Source organism: Melanotaenia boesemani, chromosome 5 (assembly GCF_017639745.1).
Source record: "Melanotaenia boesemani isolate fMelBoe1 chromosome 5, fMelBoe1.pri, whole genome shotgun sequence".
Lineage (NCBI taxonomy): Eukaryota > Metazoa > Chordata > Actinopteri > Atheriniformes > Melanotaeniidae > Melanotaenia > Melanotaenia boesemani.
In genome coordinates this window covers 28,219,205-28,242,553 of record NC_055686.1, presented here as the reverse complement: position 1 = coordinate 28,242,553, position 23,349 = coordinate 28,219,205, and the positions used below count along the sequence as shown (strand labels likewise).

At 43.2% G+C, this 23,349-nt stretch overlaps 2 protein-coding genes across 2 annotated transcripts in view; both read right to left on the bottom strand.

Moving 5' to 3' along the window:
• Positions 1 to 166: 166 nt before the first annotated feature.
• LOC121639295 (homeodomain-interacting protein kinase 2-like) lies at positions 167 to 3,291 on the bottom strand. The gene is made up of 9 exons (XM_041984458.1): positions 3,139 to 3,291; positions 2,121 to 2,311; positions 1,822 to 2,013; positions 1,504 to 1,685; positions 1,257 to 1,380; positions 1,052 to 1,171; positions 876 to 959; positions 601 to 770; positions 167 to 515 (listed from the first exon to the last, which is right to left on the bottom strand). Exons 1-9 carry the CDS (start codon positions 3,176 to 3,178, stop codon positions 167 to 169), a joined length of 1,452 nt encoding a protein of 483 aa, XP_041840392.1. The 5' UTR covers positions 3,179 to 3,291.
• Positions 3,292 to 12,802: 9,511 nt separating this feature from the next.
• Positions 12,803 to 23,349, bottom strand: part of LOC121639294 — a 29,764-nt gene continuing 19,217 nt past the window's right edge. Inside the window, exons 11-22 of the mRNA XM_041984457.1 lie at positions 18,878 to 18,977; positions 18,543 to 18,762; positions 18,246 to 18,454; positions 17,910 to 18,000; positions 17,717 to 17,805; positions 16,367 to 16,471; positions 15,560 to 15,646; positions 15,373 to 15,476; positions 15,165 to 15,273; positions 14,885 to 15,029; positions 14,773 to 14,799; positions 12,803 to 13,802 (exon numbers count right to left, since the gene is read on the bottom strand). Coding sequence (XP_041840391.1) covers positions 13,258 to 13,802; positions 14,773 to 14,799; positions 14,885 to 15,029; positions 15,165 to 15,273; positions 15,373 to 15,476; positions 15,560 to 15,646; positions 16,367 to 16,471; positions 17,717 to 17,805; positions 17,910 to 18,000; positions 18,246 to 18,454; positions 18,543 to 18,762; positions 18,878 to 18,977 — 1,831 coding nt within the window. The 3' untranslated portion in view covers positions 12,803 to 13,257. The remainder of the gene's footprint in view (positions 13,803 to 14,772; positions 14,800 to 14,884; positions 15,030 to 15,164; positions 15,274 to 15,372; positions 15,477 to 15,559; positions 15,647 to 16,366; positions 16,472 to 17,716; positions 17,806 to 17,909; positions 18,001 to 18,245; positions 18,455 to 18,542; positions 18,763 to 18,877; positions 18,978 to 23,349) is intronic.

The window sequence follows — 23,349 nt, the reverse complement described above, 5'->3', positions numbered from 1 at the left end:
CAACAATCTCAGCTGTCAGTTCAGCAACATGGCACAAGAAGCAGGATGCCATTACAGTTCAAATCAAACTTTCCAGAATAGTTTTTGCTCTGGAGTTAATGAGTCATTTTATAAAACCAGAACAAGCAGTTCAGGTCATCCCAGATCAGAGCAAATGAAAGCAGAATCAGTCCTCCACAGCAGGACGCCAGCAGCAACTAAATGCAGTCTTGATTCTGCTGAAAAGTCTCCAAATCCTCTTCAGTAGTTTTCTAGAGCCAGAAGAAGAGACGGAAGAGGAGGCAGAAGGATCTTCATCACTGAGGCTGAGTGCTTTATTATCAGAGCACTTTGTAGAAGTGGCTCCATCCCCTGAGCTGCTGGATGGACGATCATCTCTGGTTCCACTGTGTGGATCTTCAACACTGAACCCAGGAACTGACTCTTGATGGGGTTCAGAGGCTGCAGAGGTGTCCACCATGTCAGCTGACTTCTCTGCTGAGCAGAAACTCATCAGGATTTTGGAGTCGATCCGACTGGATAAAGAATAAGAATCATTTAATGGATCAGTCGCTTCATTTGTTCTCTGCTTCCAGTGAGAGCAAACACTCGCTCACTTACTAGTCTCTGCTGTCAGGCAGCCCGGTCAGGTGGGACATGGTGATGAACGGATGCTGCAGAGCTTCACGGGGAGAGATTCTCTGATCCCCTTCAAGATGCAGCAGCTGTTTGAGGAGGTCCACAAAAACCTTCCTGTCCTCATATTCACCTGGAACTTCTGATGGAAAAAGCTGAGTTTGGAAGCAGAGTCAGGTCAGTGGATCAGCTCTCAGAGACGGATCAATAACTGGCTCTGATTCAGTCTGAACTCATACAGAACAGCAGAGGGTACCTACATCAACCAGGTCATCCAGAGAGCTGAACAGCTCAGATAAGCTGTGCAGCTTTTGTGTTGCATCAGAAGAATCTGTTTCTGGAGTCTAAAGGAACAAAATGAACATGAAACCTGTTTTAGAAGAGTTCAGATGAAATGATTTAAAAACCTCCAACCTAAAAGAAGATGTTACTCTACCATCAGGCTCCATCTTGCTCCATCAGCAGTTTCCTCCTCCTTAAAGTACTTCAGGGTGTATCTTCCAGCCCGGAGAATGTGGTCCTCCGGCTGACCCAGAAGCTTCACAATGCACCTCATCTGCAGACAGAACAGTTACATCAGCTGATGATCTGCGTGAAGTTTCCACCTGGTCCTGGACATCTGTGTGAGTTAGCCGACTTACCATCTGATAGGGACAGCTGGCAGGGAAGAGGTCACCACCGAGGTAGAGGAAGGCCAGCAGGCAGCCCACTCCCCACACATCTACAGCCTCCGTGAAGGGGAGGCCGAGGACAACTTCTGGAGCCCTGAGAAGGAAAAACAAGAGCTGAATATGATAAACCTACTGGCTGACTTTTAGGACCAACATGGAGGTTCAGACTGATGCAGCTCCTCTAGACTAACAGCTGAGCAGAGCAGGATGAACCCACCTGTACCCTAATGGCTGGATTATCAGACCAGGATGGACTTGGGAAGCTGGGATTGCCAGACCAAAGTCGACGAGTTTGATCCTGAAAGACTGGTCGGGAGGACTGACGAGCATAATGTTGTCAGGTTTAATGTCTGTGTGCAGGATAGCCAGACTCTTCAGGGCGTCCAAGGCCACCAACAGCTGCAGCAACAAAACAAGACGAGAAAACTTTAGTTTTTCTATCTGCAGCTGTGTGGGGTTAATGTTAATGTTTCCTTAACTGATCACTGGTTCTTATGCAGAACAATCAAAGTGTAACATATTAAATCCCACTAACCTGTGCTGCGATTGGACGGATCACATTTACAAGCAGTGGGTCAAAGTCGTACTCTCGGAGCAGCTCATCGAGATTCTTCTCCAGCATCTCAAAAGCTAGACAGGTCTGCCCCATGTGTTCAAACTGCTCCAAGAACTTCACCACGTTGTAGATGTCAGGGTCCAGGACACTGATGTCCTTTAAAATGGACAACTGGAGAGACAAGAGGACATGATTTAGATTATAATAAATATACCATCAGCTCATGTTTCATCTTCTGCTGAAAGAGTTTAAATGTGAAGAGAAGTCCAAAGAAGCACCTCTTTCTCTATGAGCTTGACACTCGTGTCTTTCTTGAGAATCTTGACAGCCACTGTCTCGTTGGTCTCCAGCTTCTGACACTTGGCTACTTTGCCAAAACAGCCTTCACCAATAAACTCCAGAACGGAGTAAGAAGAGGAGCCGCTGAGCAGAGTTCCACCTGCCTGAATCTCAGGTGCTGCTGGTGTGACTGTGGAGAGTCGGTGAAGATGGACAGAGAAGTCAGTGGATTCAGTGTTAAAGCTGCTCAGTCAACACAAACACAGCTGAACCAGCAATCATGTCTTTATCCACCAGAAATGGATCCAGTCCTGATGATTTTATGACTATTTCAAGGATTTGATTTATTTAAAGAAGGTGGAACAAGGAAACGGCTGTCAAAGAAACACCAGCCTCAACTACACTGTAAAAACTCTGATATAAGTTAAACATTTTATTCCTGGTAACAAGACAAATGTGGTTTGTTCCCTCTAGTCTGAAGATATTTGTCAATCTCTCACTTGACTAAAGCATAGAAGTCTTTTATTCTTTATTTTACCAGGTGTCTTTTTACTTATATTGAGATGGGTAGATGGTGCAGTGTGTGTGAACTGGTACTGGGTGGTTTGAAACAAGTTTGTGCAGCTACAATTGGCTGTGAAAGATATGTGATCTTAAAGGTAATTTAATCTAATGACCAATTTTAGGATTTAGTAACTAAGAAATAAAAGACAAACTCTTAAAACATGATTAATCATCAATCATTAATTAATTAATAATCTGCTCTTGCCTCGTATATAACTCTCTAAACAAGATCCAGAAACATTTTGGTTGGATATCAGATTGTAAAACTTGCTTAAATTGACTATTTTTGAAGCGATTCTTCAAGTAACGATTTTTCCTTTAACAGAAAACACCTGAATGTGACACAGAGCTGCTCTGTCCAGTGATGCATTAAAGCAGTGGTCTTTAACAGTTATTTGGTGTCTCCAGTGTGTTTTCACAGCAGAAACATTTAGCAACGTTGAGTGATCTTACCTGATGCAACGACGGCATCTGAGCTCAACCGCAATGACATGTTTCAGTCTGATCTCAGGTCTGTTTTTCTGAGGTCAACAATGAATCTTTCAGCTTGAATCTTCTTCAGTTCAGAAGGTGTGTTTGTCTTTTTTAAATCACTTTCTTCTCAAATGTGAGTGTGTCTCTCTCTAGATGGTGAAAGTAGAATGATAGAAACAATTCCATCATCTGCATATGACATAAATTTAGAACTCATTGTGTTCTTTTCTACATTCATTGGACAGTTTAAATCACCGCGGCTACAAGCTGACACATGTTTTTATTTAAGTTAGTTTAAAATTTTAAAAAATACTTTCTGTTCTAAAGGTTACAAAAACACAAAATAATTTGAAAAAAAAATAACCTTTAGAGGTCTTTAAATTGTAGCAATGGAGTTTGTTCTTAGAGCTGGCTTGTAACTCCAAGTGATGTTAACCTATTTTTTAATATAAAAATGCATGTAGAACCTTAAGCCTTTAACAATAGACATTATACATGGATAGCTTTTTCAGGACAGCCGGTTGTCAGGTTATGAGGCTAAAATAATACAAAATAGCTGTATCAATTTTCATGTTCTAATTAATTATTATTATTGCTTTTATTAAAAAAAAATAAATAAAAAACTTTAACAACACTGAAATTTCCTTCTGGAATGAATAAAGTATTTTTCTTTTTGTTTCATTTAATTTCATTTCAATCCGGTCCAGCAGTTTTAAGCAAAAACATTTCTGAAAATAATAATTATGAATAACACAACAACTGTGTTCACAGGCAGCATTTTTTAATTGTTGCTCTGTTCATCTGGCACATCCACCCCTATCCAACAATCAGCAATAGGAGCTTCACATGAGAAAGGCAAATTAAGTTCTTATTCAAGAAGTGACTTTTTGAAAAACTTGAAAAAGAAAAATAGAGGTGAAACCATACAGTGTTTCAGTTTAATTCAACATGTGGAGCAGTGGAGCCTTCAAGGAATGAATATATATTTAGTTATCATATTCATGAACATGGGATGTTTATGTAACACGTAGTAAGGGGAAGGGAGGCGGGCAGTGGCCCCCTCGCGTCCACCTAAAAACACAACCCTTGGGCAGAACACCTCGGTAGACCAGAGCAAGGCAGGACAACTAAATGATCATGTCATGCTGGACACAGTGGTAACAGACTGCAACCTGTAATGTGTGTGACTCACCTATACACTGCACTCTCACACCAACCACACCAATAAAATAGCACGCATAAATAAACCTCACCAGGAGCGGCCAGAGTGAGCGACCGCACTTACAGCGACTGGCCTTTTGGAATACCCCAGGATTATACTCCACAAAACAATCAGCGCAACTGTACGCACAGTAACTGTATAGCTGGTTTATATTTTACCAGTTACTTGGTTGCCCAGTCTGAGTATAATCGAATGGGGAAGGGCGCATTAAATTCTGGTGCAAGACCTTTTCTGCACATAGACCTTTTTCTGGCTTTACAACACTGGCAGATCAGGATTTGGTTGCCTCACAACAACATAGGGCTCGCTTTCCTAAATATCTAGGAGCTTACCTCCCTTCCTGGGGCCCCTATGCCGCAGCAGGACCCTTTCCCTGGGAAGCAGTGGCGTACTCATTGGGCACCAGTCATGGCTCTTCTTTTGTTGCTGGCGAGCAGCCTCCAGTTTCTCAGCTGCCTGCTAATGGGCCAGTTTGAGTTTCCGATGAAGCAACCTAATCCAGTCAGTTTCAGGCTCAGTTGGCTTGGCCTGAGTGCCAAGCATCGCATCTAGGGGGAGACGTGGGTGCCAGCCAAACAAGAGGTACGAAAGAGTTTGTCCTGTGGAACACTGGATAGTGTTGTTATACATAAACACCAGTTCCTGTATGTATTCGGGCCATCTCGCCTTCTGGTTATCTTCTCGGGTGCCTAAGAGAGAGAGCAGAGTGCGGTTAAAGCGTTCACAGACACCGTTGCCCTCTGGGTGATAGGGGGTGGTTCTGCTTTTTGCTGTCCCATAAAGACTACACAACTCTCTCAGGATGGCTGACTCAACGTTAGCTCCTTGATCTGAGTGGAGTCTCCAGGCGCTACCTACCACATGGATGACATGTTTTTACAGGGCCTTGGCTGTGGTAATAACGGACTGGTCAGCCCATGCATACTTTGTAAAATGGTCCATTGCCACTAACACGTATTGGTGTCCATCTGTTGACAGTGGCAACTTCAGGAAGTTCATAGCCAGCAGCTCAAGAGGGGCTGAAGTTGTAATGGGCACTAGGGGGGCTCGTACTGTGATATTGGGTGCTTTATGTAAAATACACCTGGGGCAGGCGGAACATAAGGCCTTGATCTCCTCTGCTTGCTTGGGCCAGTAGAAGCGGCTTCTCACCAATGCCAAGGTCTTTTCTGGGCCTGTATGACCTGCCTTCTCATGACAGGCTTGCCATACCTGTCGTTTATATACAGCTGGGAGAACAATTTGCTGTATTTGGTCTATAGTCTTTGGGTCTTGCATTCTTCGACATAGGATGCCATCCTGTAATGAGAGGCGGTCCCTCTCCCTGAGGAGCCTCAATGCCATTGGGTGAAGGTTTTTTCTTTGGAGATGGTCAGGTGCCTTCTCAGCTTGTAGTGCTTGAAGTACATGCTGGATCATGTGGTCTTGGCTCTGGGCTTCCTTCCACTAGTCAGTTGTTATACTCACTTGGACTTCACTCAGTTGGACCAGGACCATGGAGGTTGCCTTGTTTGTGCCCCTTTCCAGCGCAGCAGGCTCTGACAACATCAGCGGTTACCTGACAGCAGGGGGCAAACACAGGGGATTCCTCATCAGTACTCACTGCATCGCGAAATTCCAGAGGTTGCCATGAAAGGACGTCTGCATTCCCTTTGGTCTTTCATGATTTAATGTCAAAGTTGTAGTTTGCCAGCCGGGCTGCCTATCTCTGTTCCACACTCCCCAGGTCTGCTGTCTGCAATTGAGCAAGGGGGTTATTGTCAGTGTACACAGTAAAATGGGAGCCCAATAAATACTCATGGAATTTCTCAGTTACTGCCCACTTCAATGCCAGGAACTCTAACTTGGAGCTATAGTTTGCATCATTCTTCTCAGTGGGGTGCAAGTCTGTATAGAATGAAAGGCAGTGAAAAGTCAGCAAAAGCAAGTACAGGGGCTTTAACCAGGGCTTCCTTCAGGCCCTGAAATGCTATTTCACACTTAGTGGTCCATTTGGTCAGTGGGATGCTGGCTCTGCATGGTTGTTTTTGGGGGCATCCAACTAACAATGCATGCAGTGGGGCGGCTACCCTTGCGAAGTTTCATATGAAGTGGTGGTGGTAGCCTATCAGCCCCAAGAAAGCCCTTAGTTCTGTCAATGTTCTTGGTTGGGGTCACACCATCACAGCTTCCACCTTGTCCTCCAAAGGGGTGATGCCTGTCTCCGACACCACATGATCCAGATACTGGACAGAGGGCAGGAACAGGTGACATTTGTTGGGCTGCAGCTAAAGCCCATGTTGGGCCAAATGGGAAAACACCTGCTCCAAATGCTTGAGGTGGGTGGAGAAGTCATTGGCAAACACAATAACATCATCCAGGTAAATCAGAAGTGACTCAAAGTTCATATCACCCAGACAGGACTCCATCAGCCGCTGGAAAGTTGCTGGGGCATTGCATAATCCAAACGGCATCCAGTTGAACTCGTACAGGCCAATAGGTGTGGTGAATGCAGACTCCTGCCGATCCTCTGGGTGAACAGGCACCTGTCAATATCCACTGGCCAAGTCCAAGGTGGAAAAGTACTTGGCCTGCGACAACATAGTTAGAGATTCATCGACTCTTGGCAATGGAAAAGCATCCTTACAAGTGATGCCGTTTATCTTGCAGTAGTCGACACAAAATCTCAGGGTACCATCCTTTTCCTCACCAGTACGATTGGAGATGCCCAAGGGCTGCAGCTCTGGTTAATGATATCTGCCTGCAGCATGTCCTGCAACAAAGCACGTACCTCTTGGTAGATATTCAGAGGGATCTGCCAGTGTCTCTCATGACCAGGTGGGGCATCTCCTGTTGGAGTCTGGTGGAATACAAGGTCTGTGCTCCCAAAATCATGGTCATTCAGTGAGAATACATTGCAATGGCGCTGCAAACACTCACACACCTGCTGCTCTTCTTCAGGGGTAAGGGAGGTGCTGGCGAGGTCATCCGGAATTGGTTTTGCTGGTATGCATGCGTGGACAGGATCCACTTGCTGCAGGCGCACCTCAATAGCACCCTGGGCTGTCATAGTCAGACTGAGACCTCCACCTCCGCCCAGTATGTTCTCCGATTGGATCCGTGTCAGCTGCCCCAATTTCTGGAAGCATTGGAAGTAGATGGGCGAATTGGTGGTGTTTTAGAGTTGTAATGGAAGAAGTCCCCTCTCGACAGTCACTACTGCTTGCGCCACCAGAAATGGAGTGGCCTCTGCCAAGGGTTCCACCAAGGCAACATATTGCTGACCAGCTGGGCCCTCTTGTGCTCTTGCCAACAATAGGACTTCCTGTTTGGGCTGGACACAGACTTTCTTGGTGACTTGCACGTAACCTATGTTTCCTTCTGCAGGGGAGAACTTAGCTTCTTGGCAAACCCTCACAGCACTTCTCCAGGCTCTCTGCCTCGGTGGGTTGGCTTCAACTGGCTGTCCCTGTGGATGTGTTGCACTCTCCTGGAACACTGCTCGCCAACATCGGCACATCACGTTCATGCCCAGAAGTCCAGGCACACGGGACAGACAGTGGTCCCGCACCACCACCACTCCACTGCACTCCACAGTAACTGTGCCAACAGTTATGTCCAGCATTGCGCAGCTAATGTAAGGGATGGTTAGCCCATTTGCCGCTGTTAGGGTCATCCAGGTCGATGAATCTGTCAACTTGATTCCATTTTCTCTAAACACTCTATGGAAGGTGCTCTCTCTCAGCATGGTGACCTGCAAACCAGTATCAACAAGGCATGGAATAGTTCCCCCAGCCATCATCACATTCATAATAGGGCACTCACCAACCAAATTGTCTTTAGCGGGTGCTTCAGTGGAGAGAGTCTTTTATGGCCCCACTGACGTCTCATCAGCAGTGGGGCTTAGTAGTTTAAAGTTGGCAAAACAGCTCTGTTGTTCGAGTTGGATTTCCGCTGCTGGGCACAATGACGTTGAATGTGGCCCACTCTACCACACTGGCAACAAATGGGACGCCCCTGATTATCATACCTGTTGAGAGGGTGGTCAGTCAATGCAGGTGGGCCAATGCTTTGGCTCCACTGACTGGCCGTCTCCTGGCCCGCGGTTGTAGCTGAGACCACCAGATCCCGCCACGAAGGCAAGAGATTGCCCTTGGCCAAAAGTGCAATGAAGCAACTTCTCCCCATCTTCCCAGAGCTGCTGGATGAAGTGACACGTTCATGGAAGGACCGTCCTTACAGCAGCAGGAGCCTGATTCCTGGGGCCTCGTCCCTCAATTGTGAGGCGATGGAGAGCCTGGGCCTGCTCCGCATGCCTCCGATGGAGCCACTTGTTACAGCCCACCTCCACCCCCCGCTGTCTGCAGTGTCCTCCAGGAGTCCCAGCCTGCCGTCTAAATCTGACCGTTTTCAGTCTGCCCTGACCGAGAAGGCTTATAAGGCAGCGGCGCTTTCGGGCCAGGCGCTTAATGTCCTCTCCCTGCTCACTGCTTACCAAGCCGAATTGTGCGAGGATTTTGGACAAACACAGGACCCAGCAACGTGGGAGGAGATTCCGGTCATCACCGACCTATGTCTCCGCGTCCAACACTGTGCGGTTCAGGCCACGGGCAGAGCATTGGGAACTTTGGTGCTGCGGGAACGGGCGCGGTGGCTGAACCTCGCCAACTTGTCGGATAGGGAGAAGGATGACATGCTGGACATGCCCATTGTCCCGGAGGGGATTTTTGGCTCTGCATTGGCTTCGATGCAACGGCGTTGTGAAGCTAAGAAGGAGGATAAAGCTCTCCAGCTCTGCCTCCCTCGGAAACCTCCTACTCCATCTCCGCCTGTGCAGCACAAAACCGTCACGCCGGCTGTTTCTCAGGTTTTGCATTTCAAAATACCCAAAATGCAAAGGCCCCAGCCCGCCCCGCCTCCTCCACCTGGTCGGGCCGGCTGGTCTAAGAAGCTCTCGGCCTCTGTTGCAGCCCTGCCGGCTCCGTCCTGCGCAAGCTGCGAACTTCCAGGCCAGGAAGAAGAAACGGGCGGCCTGACAGCCCCGCATCTCGCCAGTGCAGCTAAATGTTCCTCGTTCTCTAGCTCCACCTGTTTGGCGTCCAACCGTGCTCCCGGGGATATCTCTCATCCCCGTCTCCCAGCTGCCATAGACCGTGCCAGAGCATGGGAGGAGGAACGGACATTTGTCAACAGAGGTTTTGGCAGTTGCCCCTCGTCCACAAGCACGCACACACACATTATGTTTGAAAAAATTAAAATGTCCAGGCCAAAGGCCGAGGGCGCAGCTAATAAAAAAAAGCCAAAATCATGAACAGTGCGGTGGCGGCGCCTGCCACTTCCCGGTGGAGGGTGGTTGCCCCTCCCAGGACAGCGGCACGATTTCGAGGGGATACAGATTGCACTTCGCCACCCTTCCCCCTCGTTTCACTGGCATTTTGCATTCCCAGGCTCGAGGGGAGTCAGCCCACGTTTTATCAGCTCCTTGTTAAACAAGGGAGCCATTTGTGTTACCTCCTGCACAGTGTCAGAGCGGATTTTATTCCAGGTATTTTCTGGTCCCCAAACGGGGGGGGGAACGGGATTCGCCCTATCCTGGATCTTCGTGCTCTGAACAGATATCTCCGGAAATACAAATTCAGGATGCTCACACATGCAACCCTGTTGCGTCTTGTGCAACAGAACGATTGGTTCACTTCTGTCGACCTGAAGGACGCATATTTCCACATCCCTATCTACCCTCCCCACAGAAAATTCCTTAGGTTCGCTTTCCAAAGGATTTGCTATGAGTACCGAGTGCTTCCTTTTGGTCTCCCTCTGAGTCTGCGGGTGATCGTGCGGTGCACGGAAGTGGCAATAGCTCCGCTGAGGAGCCAGGGCATCCGCTTGGCTACATACCTGGACGACTGGCACAGTCGGAGCAGGAGGCCAGGGCACACACGCATGTTCTCGTGGAGCACCTGTCCGATCTGGGTTTTGTGATAAACACAGAAAAAAGCGTGCTGTCCCCAGCGCAGAGCTTAATTTTTCTGGGCCTGTCTCTGGACTCGCTGTCTTTCACAGCGTGCCTCTCGGCGGAACGCATGAAGGTTTTCAGGACGTGTCTTGGGTTTTTTTCATCTGGGAAAATCGGTCCAATTCAGGCTGTGTCTTCGATTGCTCGGACTGATGGCATCCGCCATTCTCGTTGTCCGGCTTTTTCAGCTTTGGGTGGCCTCATGCGTACTGGACCCCGCCCGTCATGGTGCAAGCAGGGTGCGGATCACTGCTGAGTGTTCCAGGACACTGCGTCACTGGCAGATCCCGGCCTTTCTAACGCAGGGAGTCCCTATGGGCTCCATCCTGTCCAGGAAGGTGGTCACTACGGATGCGAGCCTGACGGGCTGGGGTGGGATCCACGAGGGCCGAACTGTGAGGGGCCGATGGAGCGTCGATCTCCAGCGGTCCCTCATAAACTTTCTGGAGCTTTCGGCGGTTTACCTCTCTCTGAAGCATTTCCTCCCATCTCTCGTGGGCCATCATGTCCTGGTAAGGACGGACAATACAACGATGGTGGCGTACGTCAACCGTCAAGGGGGTTTGCGCTCCCGCCAGTTACACATGCTGGCACGCAGACTGATCCTCTGGAGCAGCAATCGCCTCCTCTCTCTGAGGGCAACGCACGTCCTGGGAGTCCTGAATACGGGCGCGGACCTACTGTCCAGAGGCACGCCTGTATACGGGGAATGGACTCTGCATCCAGAGTTTGTGGGACAGATTTGGACCCGTTACAGTCGGGCCACAGTGGATCTGTTCGCATCAAGAGAAAATGCGCACTGCGCTCTGTTTTATTCTCTGCGCAGCATGGATGCTCCCCTGGGCGTAGACGCACTAGCGGACGTCTGGCCACCCGGGCTGCTTTACGCATTCCCTCCCCTGGCGTTGATACCCCCAACTCTGGCCAGAGTGAGGGAGTACGGCCACACACTGATATTGATAGCTCCGCTTTGGCCTGCCATGCATTGGCTGGCGGAGATATATCGGTTGCTGCGCGCTCAGCCCTGGCAACTCCCGCTACGCAGGGACCTGTTACTTCAGGGGAGGGGGACTGTCTTCCACCCACACCCAGAACGCCTGGCACTGTGGGCTTGGCCCCTGAGTGGCTCAGTCTGTCAGCTGTGGGACTCCCACAGCGGGTGATTTCTACTACACAGATTCCTCTGCCCTCTTCACTAGATCTCTGTATGGCTCCAAGTGAGGGGTCTTCGTGGAGTGGTGCAATAGACACAGCCACGTTCCTCTTCAGTGCCCGGTGGGGGTGATTTTGTCATTTTTGCAGGACCTGATTGACAGGAAGAAAGCCTTCTCCACGGTAAAAGTGTACTTGGCAGCTATTGCTGCCTGTCAGGTGGGGTTTGAGAAGCACACGGCGAGTCAGCACCCATTGGTCTGCCGCTTGATGAAGGACGCACGCAGGCTTCCTCCTGTGTCCAGACCGCTGGTACTACCGTGGGATCTGGCTGTGGTTCTGGAGGGGCTTAAGGGCCCTCCCTTTGAGCCACTGGAGGGGGCAGGTTTAAAACATGTCTCCCTCAAGACGGTGTTGTTGCTAGCTCTGGCGTCAGCTAAGCAGGTCAGCGACATCCATACGCTTTCGGTGCACCCGACATGCACAGTTTTTCCCGGGCGGTGTGAGAATGATTTTGAGGCCCAACCCGGCTTTTGTGCCTAAGGTGGTGGGCTCATGTTCTCCTATTGATCTTGTGGCTTTCCCTGCCTCGTCAGGGGACACATGCCTTGTGTCCAGTACGCGCGGTGCGCGCTTACATGGATAGGACTGATCAGTTGTTCATCTCCTGGTATGGTCCTCATAAGGGGAAACCTGTCACAAAGCAGCGCCTGTCACACTGGGTGGTGGAGGCAATTGCTTTGGCCTATACTGCTCAGGGTTTGCAGCCTCCTGGGGGCTTGCAGGCACATTCGACTCAGGGCATGGCTGCCTCCTGGGCCCTATTCAGAGGGGTCTCTGTTCAGGACATCTGTGCAGGGGCGAGTTGGTCCTCTCCTCTCACCTTTGTCCATTTCTATATGCTGGACGTCTCCGCTCCGTGCATGGCACGCGCAGTTTTGCTGTCCTGACCGGATCGGAGTTCTTTTCCCGGTGGGTTGGTAGACGCTAGATAAGCTTGTCTGGCAATTCGGGAGCTACCACATCCCATAGTGAGACATCGAGCGGAATATTATGAACTTTAGGTTATTTACATAACCCTGGTTCTCTGAGTAATATGAGCGAGATGTCTCACCAGACAACCCTTCTTGCTGGGGCGAGTGAGAAGAGGTGCTTATCTTGAATGAGTTGGCAGATGGCACTACGTGATGCGGACGGATACGTTCACACGTTCATCAGCCAGTCAGGGTTGGCATAATGAGATTAATGCTTCTGAGGGCTGCAGAGAGGCCAAACAGGGGAAACACAACGATGATCTGGATGAAAGGGTTACTGAAACCAAAGGGCATATATACACTGAAGACAACTAACAGGAAGCAGATGAAGCAAATGAGCAAATTAAACTTGGTGTGGGATTTTTTAATTTTTAATAATTTATTTTTATTGTGCTAGGTCACTCCAAAGATAACGCAATCTCACAAATTGTTTCAAAATCAAAAAATATTACAAAGCTTGTATAAAAAAAAAAATCACTAACACAAAATCATTCTTTGGTATATTTTCTGTTGGATTTTTTCTTGAGCTTAATATCAAAATTGTCATAAGTTTTATTATAATTATTATGTATAAATATAAAAAATGAAATGTGAAAAAATGTATAATAATAAAACCATGAATATTTATTGCACCAGACTCTGCATATGACAGGTATATGTTGTATTTATTGGTGCAAATATCACATACCTTAGAGCCACTACTGATTGTGCATCACAGAGATAATCAGAGGATCAGCATTTTTCTCATTTCCTTTGAGATGTGGGCTGAAGTATGGGACAATCTTATCGTCAAATGAACAGTCAGTAAACGAGTATATGTGAGACTGAGCCGTCACATCATAAAAGGACACAAGGCCTTCCTCATAGTCGACAAACACCCCCACTTTCTGAGGTTTCTCTTTCAAAGAAAGGCTGACTGGAGGTACTGTCAGGGCTGCGTACCTTTTGCCTTCATAATGCACAGTCACCCAGTAACCATTATCTGTGTTCACTGTGAGCATGCCCTTGCGACCAGCACTGCGTCGTACCACACCTAAATCCCACCCAGTTTTGTTGTTGACCTCCACCTCCCAGTATGACTTTCCAGTGGTGAAGATATTGAGTCCTAGGACACTGCCGAACATATCAAACCTCTCCGGGGCATCAGGACCTTTTGGCTTCTTTCCACCATCCCTCACTGTCTTCAGGTCATCAGACAGATCAAGGCACTGATGTGCAGTGACCGAGTCCAACTTTACATCCACTGTGGTCAAGAAGAAAATAGTCAAACTATTAAAAAGCAATACAATCATGAGGTGGTTAGAATGCATTCATGGATGCATGGAAGGAAGCATCAAGAAACTGATGCTAATACTTCTCTGGGCAAATCTCAATTGCATGCTTAGGCCATATCAATTAATCCTAACCCCCCCCCCCCTCTCTCTCTCTCTTTTGCAAGGATAAGATGCCCTATTCTTTTGGGAATCAATAAGTTGTGGTCCTCTCGCAATCAGAATGGCCTTTAATTCCTCAGTTAAAAGGCTCCATCACTACCATTCCTGGATCTCCCAAACAAAGGCCATATCTTTATGACTGCATAACAAAGAGCCAAGTAAAGAAACTAGCACTGGGCCATTATGTGGTGTATTCGAAATGTTCTAAGACTGTACCTCAAACATGACACACAGATACAAAGGTGGTCATTATCACCGTTTTTTAAGTAGTTGCCTTGTGTTGTAATAAAGTTCTTGTGCCACACTTTCAACACCTAAAAGACCTGACACGACCACGTGCATGGTCATGGCAGGTCAACACAGCAGGTTTGTTTTTTTTTTAAACAAATGGTGAAACAGAAATGGAAACAGATGAAAGAACAAAGCAAACTAAACTACGCAGAATGGCAAATTCATTAATAACAAAGCCTTTTTTAACTCCTGGCTGACAGCAGGCACAATGTATTTAATATTTCCTTATGGTTTAAAATGTTTTCTATGTGTTTAGCATTATTGAAGGCAAAACTAAAATTTTTAAAGGACCATTTTTCCTTTTATGACAGATGCAGAATTTCTATGTATGTATCAGCAAATATGTCATTTAAATGACAGATTTATTATTTAATAAATATTGTGAAACATCAGTGTGAGCAACCATCATCTTTGTTTATTCTGGTTTCTTAACATTGGATCATCTATACAATAATATATTCAGAAGTAAAATCTATTTGATATACACACCTGCAAATCTCTGAATCCTCTTGAGCTCTGTGAAAAGAGATATGGTTTTTGAGTCAATGGAAAAAGAAATTAATTAAATAAATTAAACTCTTTTACAAACAAAATAACTCACCAAGCAAAGAGAGGTTTTCCAGTTTCTGCTGGATTTCTTTCACCATGGTGGAGGTTGTTGCTCTCAGGGTACCAAAGGACACTGAAGCGTCAACATTTAGATTTTCCCAACCTGTTGATTCATGCAGGCTTGGTAGCAGAGAAACCTGTGCATAAAAGGGAGTTGAAAGACAGAGCATACAAGAAAAGGAATAATATAATAAAGATAAATGGGGGAAATGCATAGAACTGTAAAAACTAACACAACAATAGTAGATATCCTGATGTGTTTGATCTCTCACCTGCAAGTCTGTATTTTTGTCCACTTCATCAATGCTACTTTTGAGTTTGTCAATTTCACTCTGCAGCTTCTGCACCAGATCTTGTGCTTCTTTTTTCATTTTTTGCCATCTAAGAACAACAGAGTATATTTAGCTGTTACTTTTAATAAACTGTAAACTGCTAGATTTCCCTAACATTGCTAATTTTACTGAGCCACACTGAACCAACCTCTTCTCCAAAGGCTTAAGAGCTTTCTGCCGAGCATCCTCCACTATGCTCATCACCTCTGAGAAAACACTGTTGATCTCCAGCCATTCAGAATACAAACTGGCCTGATGAGTGATTGATTGAAAGCAGAAGTGTTAAAGAAACATCAGCCCCAAAATCACAAGATTGATAGGCCTCCAAAGCTTACCTTGAAGGATTTTGCAGATGATCTGATCTCAGCCATCTTTAGCTCTCTGGTGTGAATTTTCCGCTGTAGCTTGGCCCTCATCATGTCCTTTATTGCCAATAGAAGAAAACAAATAGAATTGACCATGGGTATGTGTGGCTCAGGATGGAGTAGTTACCTAAAGCTATGCTAAGAGTTGATGAAGAGGTATTTTGCGCTAAAAGCTATACTGGCATTATCATAAACACTGACATCACTTCTGTGGGCAAATCGAGGGTTTAATACAATTACCATGTTAGGTTAGCATGTTAGCCTGTTAGCATTTGTTAGGTAGCATGGAAGACAAATAAACCTGGAAAAGTCTAATGTTTTGTCCATATTCAATCATTCAAAAATCAGAATTTTCCTGGTATATTTAATTTCATAGCTGTGCATCAAAACATATTTTAATCACAGTTCACTAAGCACAGTTTGTAACTGTAAGGTTTTCTTTTGCCATTTTAAAATTGTTAAGACTTAAGATAAGGACAGTGTTCACTATGAAAGCGTGGCATAAAATTTAAATAAAACAAAACAAACAAACAATAATAATAATAATAATAATAATAATAATACAGACATGATATTGCAGGTTATTCAAACACTGGGTTATCATACCAGACATCTTATTAAATCTGTTTAATATTAAGCAACAAACTACCTTTTAAATAAATTTGAAACCATTTAAATACACAAATGACCCAGTAAACTGCTTGCCATCCCTTTAGCTTGGCTCTTTTTTTTTTCTTTTGGCTAAACAAATATATTGTATTATTAAAAGTGTAGTACCTGTAGCAGCTTTTCAGCCTCCCTTTCTTCCTTCTTTTGTTTCTCCTTTAGAGAGATCGCTGGTTCCTGAGCTGTGACTGTTGGAGGCTCCCAAAGATGATCCATCTATATTATAAAGCATTTAGTTTGATAAATGACAAATAACAACTAGAACTTTTGATTAATTAATTTATCAATTAATTAAAAATAAAAAAAAATTCACTGCAGAAACAAATTTACTTGCTAAGAGACAAATACTCTTTTCTGGCAATGTTTGCACAGCTAGGGGCGACCACTGATTTATTGATAGTGGTGAGATGCACCATTTTTATTCATGAAAAGGTTATTTTTTATTTCACAATTTCCTTTTGTAATTTTCATTTTATTCACATTATTAAAGGAAAATGTGGGATAAGCAATAACTGAAATGCTATGATGGTCTGTATTAACTGACTGCATTAATATACAAAGTATGTGTTTATTACATCAAATGTCAGTATTTCTTGTTAAATGGATGTGTTACTTACTCTGCATTAACATCATAAAGCAGTTTTCAGCTAGGAGCACCAAAACCAGGTAGTTTTTGCTGTGGTCACACAGCAGAGACATACAAAACAGGCAATGCCCCAACAATAACTAAAATTTCCTTAAGTTGAGCAAAACACTAATATCCAAAGGTGTGTGGTGTAACTATAACTACAACTATAATTAGTTATTAATATTATATTATATTATATTATATTATATTATATTATATTATATTATATTTTTTAGACTTCAGGAGTAAGGTTTGCATAAAATCTTGCTTTAATGCAATATCAAAATAAATTTCACTTTCCTTTTACATCATATAAACATTTTACAGTTCGATATACAGAATGTCACATAGCTTATTTATATCTGAATATTTTACTTGCTTTTTGTGATTTGATATGAATGGACGTGTTTGCAAAGTTGTAAATTAGCACAGGACGTCATTTCATATCTATCACTAGTTTCTGACTTGAGTCAGAAAATTGTAAAGATGCAGAACTTATGATATTTGTAAAAATTTCATTGTTATCCCATGAGTGGTGATTGTATCTGGATCAAACCTGTGATTTACACCCTTTTAACCCATTTTAAAGATTCTGTTGGGCGAAGCTTCATCTGAAGTGAGCTCTATGAGATCTTTTGACTTCTAGATGATGCAGGTCTAAAACATTTTCTTTTGGCTAAACATAACCAGGTTGAGATAAAAGCTTTTCGATGTGGTTTAAAATAATAATTTGTAGTCTTTTGAAATACTTTGGATTATTAGGTCTTTGTTTCTCCCCTCTAAAAAGCAGCACAATCATCCTCACTTATTTAAACCAACGAAATTTAACACACCTTTGCTCCAGTTGAGAAGTCCAGGGCTCGACGAGCTTTGTCCGAGCTCATAAAGAGGGTTTGAGGAGAGAGAATTGGAGTCTCAAACACTGTGAAGAAATAAAATAATCACACACAAATATCATCTAAAATAAGTTTACATTTTGCTCTTATTTTGGTTCTTTTATGAATTTACACTATCTATAACACTTACATGATCTGTGTGTCTCCTTCACAGGGGTTTGTGTAGCAGGAGGATTCATGTTTGTGGAAAAGATCTGTGACACCGCCATCACACTGCCCTGCTAAACAAAAATGGAGCATGAGCTCTGATATCATATGAATATTTTATTTGAATTTCATAAATAACATAAAAATTATAGCCAAAAATGTAAAGTTCTCAGCAGCATAGTGAATTTTTTCAAGCTGAACTGGTTTTTCCCCGTGGCCTTGAATGCATCATGCTTTTGATGACCAAAGAATGATTATTTTTCCTCAACCCAGTGACACATCTGTTTTCTTAAAATCTTATATATTTGCATAATTATACCTCCTCCTTGACAGGAATGCTGATTAACGGCCTGTAGTCCTTCTGAGTCTCTTCCCACAGATTTCTCGAGATGTACTGTTCACTCTCTGGAATCGTCATTCCCTTCGGAGTGCATCCCTTCTTCCCCTGATGAATTCTCAGGCCCTGGTAGGAAGTCACTTTGGACCATCCGCAGTGGCAAACCTGTAGGCTCATCTCTGACGTAGAGTCTGAGACGTAAAAGTGTCTGAAATATTAGCTTATAGTATATGTATAGGGGCTGTATTAAAACAAAGTGGAATCACTTGACTGACTCACCAAACTTCACTGAACTCTTGAAAATGTCCACAAAAGGTTCTTGTAGGGTAATTGGAGTAGGTTGGTAACTAATTTGGGGTAAAAAACTGAGCTGCTGATTTTCAGGGATCCTCATTCCCTTTGGAGTGCATCCGTTCTTCCCCTGGTGGATCCTCAGACCCTGGTAGGAAGTCACTTTGGACCAACCGCAGCCGCAAACCTGGAGGCTCATGTTGAATATCTGGGGGAGGATGTGAAATATTACATATTTGTTTTGTCCCATGATGTAACACAGTTTGAAATAGACTTGTAGAAACAACAGTCACATATGATGTTGACCAAAAGCAGTATTTTACCTTCCTTGGACTTTGGAAGTTCCTACAGATCTGATTCGTCTCAAAGCTCCTGTTGGGAAAAGATATATTTGAGAAAAAGCCCAAATTTAAATATTGTAATCTCATGTTGATTCATCCATTTGTTTATTGTTTAATGTAGTGTAAAATAGTCTCCTTTAGCTCCTCTCATTTATTTCATTCTACTTGGAAGTGTATGATGGTGATACATCTCCCTCTAGTGGTACCAAGTGTGTAGTACAACATGGAAAAAATCCTAGTGAAAATTAAACACAGCTTAACATGACCAGAAACGTTTCTAAGAGGAAAAAATGCTTAGAATCAACTAAATTTATACCTCAAATGAAGCTGAAGCAGCTGGCATAAAATTGTACAGTAATGTATAAAAACAGGTTTCAGATTATCCAGATCAACTGTTTACAGTATAAGAGGCATATTTGAAAAAAGCATTTAAGCTGGCATGTATGTTTAAATAATGGAATCAAGCATGAATATAAAAAAATAGCTTTAGAATAGATGTTATTAGGGCTCATTCATCATTCATTCTCTGTACCACTTAGTTCATTACGAGTCGCGGGTAAGCTGGAGCCTATCCTAGCACCTCACCCAACAGATGAGGAGCAGGGTACACCTTGGACAGGTCACCAGCCCATCACAGGGCCAACACATAGGGGACAAACAACCATTCAGACTCGCACTCACTCCTAGGGAGAATTTAGAGTCATCAGTTAACCTAACATGCATGTCTTTGGACGGTGGGAGGTAGCCTGAGTACCCGGAGAGAACCCATGCATACACAGGAAAAACATGCAAACTCCACACAGAAAGGCCACCACCCTCAAGGTTCGAACCTTGAGGTGGTAAGCGTCCGAGCCTATAAAGCATGTTGTTGGTCTTTCTTCCACTGCAACAACTACAACTTGTCAGGTGTTGGATTTGGTTGATGTTTGGTGAGGAAATGTCAATGTCTACCTAGATGATTAAGCGAAGATGCAGGAGTAGGTTTCAGTAGACAAGATAATGAAATAGACTTTCAGCCAAGTTCTTTGTCTCAAAGAAGCTGAGTATAGAAGTGTGTTTTTAGCTAATGAATAGCTTCTGCTAGCATAATAGCATTGCTAGAGAGGTCGCTGCCAGCTTCTACTTTGTTAGCATCATACTCTTCAACCTCCTTTCTGAGAAACTCATCCTCCTCTGTCGTTTTAAATTTTTTTCTTTGCTCAGCTCTGCAGGTATTCTGTATTTTATGCGGTCAGGTGGAACATGTAACCCTTTGTGGAATCAATCTGAGTTGTTGAGCGGCACTTTGTCGAAATAGAAGTGGAATTTAGGAGTGGAAATGTAGGAGCTCAGAGTTCTGCTTCTGTTCACACAGATGCCATAACCAAAAGCACATTTTTTTTTTAGTTCTCTTGGATAAAGTTTGAGTAGAAAAAAAAAATCACTCACTCATCTTTTTTTTTTTTCCTTCTCTTTCTAAATTCTTGGACGGCTTTAGGATTCATGCTTATGTTCTTTAACGCCATACACAGTTAGCAGGGAAGCTAGGCTAACAAAATATTGCTGGTTGAGATGTTCAGACCACATTAGATAAATAAATACTCCATCCTCCTAATAAAATATTTATTAGTTTTCTGACTTTTTGGAAACTTCACATTTTGAAAACCAAATTATTTCTTAATTTTGTTTTAAGAACAACAGATTCTAGTCATTTGTATCTCTGACAGGAGGTGTTCCACTTTACAAAGCCGAATATTTAACTTTGAAAGCTCACCTGCTGATTTTGCTGAGTTTATTGTTGGGCATTATTTCCTCACACACCCATGGAGGGAGCATATGTTTCCCTCACTTTTAACTAGTGAGCTTCCAGCCATTTTCTGATCCCTCATGCAAACTGCTGTGTTAGCTAGACGTCTGAGTGTGTGTGTCTGTGTGTGAGTAAGATGAGCTAATCCTGCATATTTGCTTAACTGTGTAGTTTTAAACGTCACAGCTCGCTGTGTGTAGATAGATTTGCATGTTGTAAAACAAGTGTGTAGTCCAAACATGTTCGTGTGCTGGTGTAATTTCGTACAGATTTGTAGACATATTGTTGTGGCCCTGCCCCCTACTGCTGTTTACTGTCTTGTGGGTTCATTCATCCATTCAGCATTTTAGTTTAAATTCAATAAGTTTCTGTTTTAGCTTCCCCTACATTTAGTTTATTGACTGAATTTCACTAAATTGTATAACAATTTTTTTAAATGCCATGCTCCAGTTTATTCAGGTTCACCTGTGACAAAATCACAGTATTTAGTATATAGAGGTCATTCCACATTACAGGCAGGAATAGAATTACAAAAGCAGTAATTAGTTTACTTGTACCCCTAAATCCTCATTATAGTTTCTTTAAAAATACTATAATGTGTTTTTAAAGCCTGGCTGTAATCAGTTTTTATAGCTTTACACATTGAGTGAACCTATAGTAATGAAATGCAAGCTTGATTTGTGTAATGCTGACAGCGGAAAAGTACTCATGTACTTCTAATTTATATGTTTGTACTTCTGAAAGCAGTCCATTCAGATTGCCACACACTGTCATCTAACTACAAATATCTGTCTTCAGCAGCCAGAGGCAGGATATGTTCAAACTGAGAGGATTTAAAAATGCTTACATGTTTAGAGAAAAACAAGACAAAACTTTTAATATCTTTTCCTTCAACGATCAGAAATTGATCTAAAAGAAAAAACTTACAGTTACAGTAATCCGTCCAACATTTTATGACAGTGAAAAAGCCTAAAGTACAGATATACATTATCAACTAAATCAAAGGTGCAGCAGCTTACCTTTCACTCCGTCACGCAACGCTCTGCTTTGTGGTCTGAGTTTCGTTTATACTCTTTCTCCACCTCCTCCAGCTGATTCCTGAACAGTTTCAGTTTCCTTGCAGCCTTTCAGTGGTTGGTTGCGGTTTCTTTTACATGTTACTACATGTCTCTTTGGCCTTTTCCACGTTTTAACCTTCATCCTCACAAAATATTACATTTTACTCTTCCAGATCTTATTTATCCCATGTTGCTTATAGAGATTAAAAACACTTATTAAATCCAAGTACAGGGCTTAAAAGGATAAAAAGTAGTAAAGAAGAGCAGGGTGAGGAAGATTATAGTGACATTCTAATAAAAACTTGTCTGTTGGACCTAAAACACTGAGGGTAAGTTGCTCATCAACATAAGGCAAATTACAGTACATTTTATTTAAAATTGGATATACAAATATACATTGACGCTGATATTAAAAGAGGTGTGCATGCAAAGATTTTACAGAATCTGCATAAAAATGTAAAAAGATCTCTGAAAGATCTGTTTAAAAAGCATTTACTGCCCAAAACAACTGGTCATTATTCAAATATTTGATTAATTTCCCTTTTAAAATAGTGGAAATGTAAATAAAATTATCTTATGAGACAAATGAAATTGTTAAAATGTCATCTTCTGAAAACCAGGTCCTCTTTGTTTCACTTTCTTACTCAGAAATTCTGACTTTGGGCCTTAAAAGCATTGCATTCAACTATGAATACAAGATGTCTTTTTCAGTTTTATACAAAATAAGGACAGAAGTCAAGGACTTTTAAACTTCTGCTTTTCTATTCACTGGAAGTTGTGCAACAGCTGGTTTTATGAATTGTTTGTTCAACCTTTAATTTCTCAGTCAAAAACTTCTTTTTTTATCAAAAGGTACACAGAAAAGACTCAAAGACCAATTCACTCAGTCACAAAAAATAAATAAATAAATTTAAAAAAAAGCAGTAGCAGGTACATGCAGAATTTTTATTTGCTGTCATTCCATGTCTTACTTTAAAGAAAAAATTTAATAACCATGAACCCAACTTGAAGCAGTGCTGGTGAGTTTTCAAAGGTCTTGTAGACATGTCACTGTGGTGCAGAGGAGCTTAATTTTAATTATTTATCTATATGAAAGAACATTTTGCAAATTAATGCACATAAGTAAGAATACCAAATGTACCCACAGCAGCTAGCAGCTGATTTGCATCTGTTGTCCCGGCAGGTCTCAGAGAGATTTATGACTTTCCAGAGATATTTTACATTTCTGTAATCATTTTGTTGTGTTTGCTCTGTTTCTTTGTGGCCACGTTTTTTTTTTTCATATTAATATTTTGCATGTCTTCATCACTTCATTTCCTGTTGCAGCTGTTTTGTATGTTTGTATCCATTTTGCATTTATTTGTGTCCATTTTGCATCTTTTTGTGGCTGTCAGTAAGTATTTGGCCCTTTTCTGTTGTAACTTTAATGTTTTTAGACCTTTGTTTTTCTTTGTAGTTATTTTGTTAGTCTTTACTGTAGTAAAACCCACACTACCTCAGAACCACCAGGCCAAGGCTAATGCAGCAGTTAGCAGGCTTCACCATTAGCCACCAGGCTAACCTTCCACCAGGCATAGGTGCTAGCATTTGTTAGCCACCTACCACTTAGC

Bases quoted from the DNA above. Each gene is read 5' to 3' on its own strand.
- LOC121639295 (XM_041984458.1), bottom strand. From the start codon at position 3,178: ATGTCATTGCGGTTGAGCTCAGATGCCGTCGTTGCATCAG. The intron at 1,381-1,503 runs GTGGGTTCATCC...TTTCCTTCTCAG, and splicing joins ATCCAGCCATTAGGGTACAG to GGCTCCAGAAGTTGTCCTCG. The intron at 771-875 runs GTAGGTACCCTC...TTCCAAACTCAG, and splicing joins CTCTGGATGACCTGGTTGAT to CTTTTTCCATCAGAAGTTCC.